This window comes from Mus musculus, chromosome 18 (assembly GCF_000001635.26).
Source record: "Mus musculus strain C57BL/6J chromosome 18, GRCm38.p6 C57BL/6J".
NCBI lineage: Eukaryota > Metazoa > Chordata > Mammalia > Rodentia > Muridae > Mus > Mus musculus.
This window is the reverse complement of record NC_000084.6, coordinates 20109192-20115760: the sequence shown is the minus strand read 5'-3', so window position 1 is coordinate 20115760 and position 6569 is coordinate 20109192. Positions and strand designations below refer to the sequence as shown.

General features: G+C 38.8%; 1 protein-coding gene across 2 annotated transcripts in view; it reads left to right on the top strand.

The window, feature by feature from the left end:
- The first annotated feature begins 987 nt into the window (after window positions 1-987).
- The window catches only part of Dsc1 (desmocollin 1), a 31303-nt gene continuing 25721 nt past the window's right edge, over window positions 988-6569 (top strand). For both annotated transcript variants that reach the window (NM_001291804.1, NM_013504.5), the window contains exons 1-3: window positions 988-1267; window positions 3714-3798; window positions 5515-5717. In NM_001291804.1, the coding sequence (NP_001278733.1) occupies window positions 1205-1267; window positions 3714-3798; window positions 5515-5717 (351 nt within the window). In that variant the 5' untranslated portion in view covers window positions 988-1204. The remainder of the gene's footprint in view (window positions 1268-3713; window positions 3799-5514; window positions 5718-6569) is intronic.

Here is a 6569-nt window from a genome sequence, read left to right as displayed (position 1 = left end):
CCATAGAATTGGCCTAGTAAATATGAATTTAGTTCCACCCATATACCTAACACTTAGTACTTGACAGTATTTAACATCCTCCCCCAACTTCTATCACTGCCGTTAAATACAACAGACATGAACATACTGAATTAAAACAGAAGAAAAGACACTAAGGTTTCCACTGCAAGAATCGTTGATGTTTACAAACCCTGAATGCTACGACATCTTTACACCAGTTCTCTAAGCCACATTGTAATGCACAACTAATTAGGACGAATGGAATGATTTTAATGTGAGAAGTCAAGTAGAGTTTAGTTGTCTGGCAGTGGGAGGGGATAACAATACAAGAAGAAAGTCTCCAGTGTAACAAAAAGAGAACTATAAGTGAACTATGTCCTTGTTACTTTATTATTATTTTGCTTTTTTGATGAGGTTGATATACTTTGGATATTCCTTGTGATGTCTGGAGGACTGACTCCTAGGAGACAGAAAATAATAGGGGGCAGGCACAATGCACCCATCACAATACACCTGTGGCATTAACTGGAATGTCATCTCTCTGGCAAAGCTGTAGTGCTCCATGGCTTAGGCTATACCTGAAAGCTTTGATGATTAGGAGATAACTACAGATGGAAGTGATTGCACAAGCTTCTTTCCTCTGATTTGCCAATGTGCCTGACCAGGAATTCCTTTTTTTTTTTTTTTTTTTTGGCATAGGGTTTATGCACAATTCCTGTTTGCACCCGGGGGGCAAGGCAGGTTATTAAGGCCAAGAAGGAGGGAAGGCTGTGGGAGGACATAATAACTGGGAGGACTTCACAGCCTCTACCTGGGGGTAAAGGGAGGAGGGCTGCTCATGAAGGGTGTTGTCTTTTAACTCTGACTATGTGTTAAGTGGCAGGAGAACTTTTGAAAGCTGCTTTGAGGAGGAGCCAGTGGCTGGGCATGGGGTGTCCTGGGCCTTGCTCTCCCCACTTGTAGGAAACCCTCTCTCCATGCACAGGTAACTGGAAGGAGACGACTGGCCAGGGAAGAAGGCCAACCTGTTGCTCCTCCTCCTGTTGCTTATCACTTGCATCCTGACTCTCTTCCAAAGCCACCTCAACCTTGCCAACCTGGCTGCAGAGCATCTTGACAATTGCCAGCATCTGCTTAGCCTCCCTGTGCACTCCAGGCCACCCTATCAGCTGTTCACCGTCCCTGGCCATTGGGACCACTTCAGATGGCTGTGGCCTGTGCTGCCCCAGGGAGCACCTTCTCTAAGCAGCTCCTTTTCTTTCTCCTGGTGAGTAATATCCAAAGGACTAAGGAACTAGGCAGGCTCTTACCTTCTTCCTGGCCTTGAGAGAATCGAAGGCAGGGGGAATAGTTGGAGGAAAACAAAACCTGATTTGAGAATAATTTAGAGCTGAGGGCCTTGTGATCCAGGATGGGGAGGGATAGGCTTACTCTCCAAGCCCCCATGCATATGGCATGGTAATGTCTTTCAAGGGAGTCTCTCATTCAGTTTGGCTGTGATTTTTTTTTTTTCTGAGGAGTAGTGAAATAAGGTTTTGGCATTTGGCCCAGAAGGTTCTAAGACTTGCTTTAGCTACTAGGCATTCATAAAGCTCATGTATTTAACATGCTATGCCACTGAGCAGCAGAAAGAGAAAAGGATTGTGGGTGATGATATGAATTACTGAAGATGTTCTTGGTTCACTCAGGAAGAATGGGGAGGACTTTTAATGTGAGAATGCGGTTTGACTCCACAAGAGAAGTATGAAAGTCACCACGCTAGGCATGAAGCTGCCTTCTGCCTGGGTTAGAACTGTTTACAGGATGCCATGTTTGCTTTTGGGAGAGGGGTGGAGTTTCTCAAATCTCAATTCCAAAATTCTAAATTGTGACTTTACTCTTTTTTAATTAATTTTGTATTTTACCAAAAATACTTTAGTTATAAATTATATTTTCAGAATCCGGGGATTTTTATAAATGACTACAAACATTTTCTCCACATGAATAATTATAGTACAGGGTTGATGGTCAACTTCTCATCCTATCACTACCAGAGACCAGAGCACATGCCAGCCACCTGGAGTTAGTGTTTGTTAAGTAAAAAGTAGTTAAACCCAGATTTTTCTTGCCCTTGGTCCTGATCCCTGCCCAGCCCATTATCCCTTGATTCATCCTGTACCCTTTCATGCTAGAACCACATATTAACTGGAAAGATAACAACTCCTTCCAAGTCGTTTTTAGACCCCAGTTTAACTTGGAAGCAGGGGACTGCTGATGTTCTGGAAACTTCCACTGTTTCTGTCTAGAGATTGTGCTTTCCTGCAGTGGGGTCCTAAGGCAGGGAGGAACTAAAATAATGGCAGGCTTGGAGATGTAGATAAACCCTATAAAATATATGTAGACTCATTATATACAGAGGTACATGCATATATATATATATATATATATATATATATATATATATATGTATATATATATATATATGCAGTTATGCATTTGTTTCTAACTGTGATGTACTTTTCTCACACTATGCATGTAGAAAATTACTAACCCAAACTTTATCCGCAGAGAGACCTGAGGCATAGTCTAGTGCAATTCTTGGCATTATAATGATGGCATTTCTAAATAGCCAAATGAATAGGATTGTCTGTTGTTTTCATAAGTGGTTATTTAAATTACAGCTGTATGCAAATGTAACCTATAAAATGGCAGATGGCCACATTACAGGACTAGCATATTTGTAAAACAAATGTACAACCTAGTTTAAGTTGCTATGATACATCTAGCATATCATAGCAACTATGGAAGTTGAGTTAGAAGAATGTAGCATCTTCAATACGAACGTTAACCATTTGGTTTATCCTTACATAAATAATATGTCCCATAACTTTAGAGTATGGTCTTCAAGAAAAAGTGATCACAAATTGATCTGTATGATTCTGTGAAATCTAGTTGTGTTCTTTTTGAAAATTGACATGGAGCTATTTTAATAAAGAGAAAAGAAAGCAAATAAGTATAATGTGATACAAAAGAAATAAAATTGTTTTGAATTTATAGAATTCTCTGAGCTTAAAACTTACTTAAGGAAAAAATATAGTTTATCTGCTTTGGAGTTCTTAGATAAGTTTTAAACCAATAGCTGTGTCTTAAATATAATAAAAGTTCAGAGAGTTCTGTAAGTTTGTGTCACTTAGCACGGTGGTTTGAAAATACTTAGATTTTGAAGGTTTTTTCCTTTTCTAAGACAGTCTGAGAAGTAATTTACTGACAGTGGAGTGGTTCTAAGTGTCATTTATATGAGCTTCAAAAATGCTTCTAATATTTCTCACTTCTTCAATAGTAAACTCAAATAGCAGTAATAAAAAGACTCGAGAGCTGCTGTATCATTGCTTATAGAATTCCAGAATCCAGTACTTTTCCAGGCTAAAGATCTGTGAGGTTTTAGAGTATTAGAGGCAATACTCTACAAATTCAATGGATCATACTACATTCTATTGCAATTATGTAATAATGATGTAGTCCTAAGAACTGTTCACTTACTTATTTCATTGATACTAAATGACTTCCCAAAGCCAGTTCCTCTATGCATATCACTTTCTAAATGAATATGAAAAAGTAGATAATTAAAAGTTAATTTTAAAATTAATAGTAATTTTATAAATCAGACAAAATCGTAACATGAAAAATGCGATCAAATATGATATTTGTTCTTTTTTCTTTTTTCCTTTTTTGAGGTTCTGGTATTATTTTGTGATGCCTGTCAAAAAGTTTCCCTTCACGTTCCCTCTCATCTTAAGGCTGAAACACCTGTAGGCAAAGGTGAGCATCTGTGTTGAGAATAGCTGTAACTTGCTACAATTATCTTTCGGCTGGTCTTGCAAACTTTGGGATGAAAGCTATGCAATTGCTACTCTGCATTAAAGCTAGCCATACACAGAAAAGGAGCTCACATTTACTCATGGTGGTTGAAAGTAGTCAAACTATCAGCTTTCACTGTGTATCTTTCTTGCTAGAAAAAATAGCAAACATCAGAAAAACTTAAAAATTATCTTAGTTCAAACAAAGCCAAGCCATCAAAACCAGAAGACTATTTTAAGTTATGTCATTTCCTCTGCTGCCAGATTACGAATGCCAGGCTTTTTGCTGATGAAACATTAAAGAAACCTCAAAGTTCAAATGTTCCATACAAAATCTGTATCTGTGGTTGGTAGCTATGGATAAATATTTACTGAGAATTTATATGGTGTATTTCACAGAATAGTTTGAGAGACTCAAATATAATTCCAGTAAAATTTACTATCAGAATCTTCAAGGTTCATTAAGCACTGAGTTTATCAAATCTCAAAGAGATCTTATGTGAATATTATTTGCATTATTAATAAGAAATATTGCTTAAGAATAGACTGGGTTTCTCATCTGTTACAACAGAACTTTTATCTTATTGCCAAATACAATTTAACTTAATCTCAAAATCTACTGGCATCTTCTTGTGATAAATGCACTATAAAACTATATAAGTCAACAATACATTATGAAACAGAAACAAACACACACACACACACACACACACACCCCTATCTACCTCTAGCTCTCAGTTTCTGACAGAGTCACCACATCCTCTAAAACTCATTATACTTTAAAAATGCAAGGGAAAAATGCATTCAGTATACCTGATTTACCAAGCATTATCTTAGCAACAGGGTCTACTGTGTAGTTTTGAACATGGTCCCATTCTCTGTTCCAATCCCAGAATCACTGGGAGTGGCTTATAACTCTGGCCAGTATCAGGAAGGAGGGTCTTACCACATGTCCTTAGTTTGAAAAAAACATCAGTATTAAAAGTATTAAAGCCTCAGGCTCCAAGTCAGTTCTTACCACACACATGTTACTGTCACACCGTCATGAGGTTGAACCATTCTAAGATAAGGACCTTTGTAGACAAACCTGTGGATACTAGGGAAAGTGGAAGCAATCCAAATCCAATAAGATTCAGAATAGTTTATTTCTTAAACTAACTCTTAATGAAAGTAATGAGAATAGTGTGGATGCAGTTGAGGCTTGTCTTTTCTGGATGAGGTCCTTGATTCTAGCCTCAGCACTGCTAAAGGAAGGAACTAAGGAACAAAGGAAGGAAGAAGGAAAGGAGAAAGAAGGGAGGAAGGAAGGAAGAGGGGGGAAATGAAGGGAGGGAGAGAAGGGGAGAAAATATAGAAGGGAAGAAGGGAGGAGGTAGATAGGAAGGAAGAAAGGAAGATGGAGGGAAGGGAGGGAAGGAGAGAGGGAGGAAAGCAGGAAGGGATGGAATAAGAGAGAAAAGGAGGGAGGGAGGAAGGGAGAGAGAAAGGAATGGAGGAAGGAAAAGAAAAGGGAACCATAACTTCACTAGTTTAGCTTTCACGATCCCTACATTTAGAATAGCAGGTGTTCGGTGTCCTGCCCTCTTTCTGCTCCTCCTATGCATGTAGTTGTCATTCCTGTAAGACTTGTTCCCTCCCTGTTTAACCTGATAATTGCTGTGAAATGTCTTCACTGTAGTGAATCTGGAAGAGTGTCTCAAATCACCCAGCCTGATCCTGTCCAGTGACCCAGCCTTCAGAATTCTAGAAGACGGCACAATTTACACAACACATGACCTGCTTTTGTCTTCTGAAAAGAGGGGGTTCTCCATCTTGCTCTCAGATGGTCAAGGGCAGGAACAAAAGAAGCTAGAAGTTGTACTGTCAGCAAGAGAAAAAAAGGTAAAGCATGTTAGGGCAGGATGTACTTTCATGGCCCTTGTAGCACCTGCAAGGTTGACATCATCCTTGAATGGTTCTCTTGCCTTTTGCACTCAATGTTCTCCTAACTGAGAGCCAGACTATTAAAGAGAGTGGTGTTTACACTATATGGTTAGTATTGATGAAGACTATGGCCAGGGAGCAAGGTAGGAATATCAAAAGTTTCAAATAAATTTTAAGGCGTGGCAGGAAGAAGAGCCAACCTGAAGAATGAGAATGAGGCAGGGACCGGTTTCAGGGACCAGTGAAGGAGTCCAACAGTGCCACTCCACCCTGTGGCTTCCTTCCAAATGACTGGGCTGGTGGCACTCATCCAAGAGACATGATCATCTACTTAGAAACGGCTGTAGGACCCCGGTCTTTAGAGTAGATGTGTGGCCTGGCCAGTAGTGTTCTGTGGAGGTATTTTGATCATAAGCTCACTTTCACCTGTTTAAGGGTAGTGAGTCCTGAGCATAAAAAGATTACTAAACTTCACATCTCACTTTAAATAAACTCAGCACAATGGCGTAGTCATCTAAAACTACTGATTACACTTATAAATAGATTCCCCAAGTACACCTGTTTTGATGTGTAAACTCTTTCTTGAGTTTAAAAATGTTCCATGCTTATAAATATTATTCTTTTTATCCAAATTTCATGAAAGATGTTTGAATAAATGATGTTCACATTTTTGTGGATGTATATAAATGCTTATAGACAGGGTTTCAGTGGATTTCACCTGTACCATTCTAAAAAATGAAGCCAATTCTTAAATATTTCCTAATTGATCATCTTTTGGGGAGACAGGGAGAGTCTACAGCTTCTCAAAGA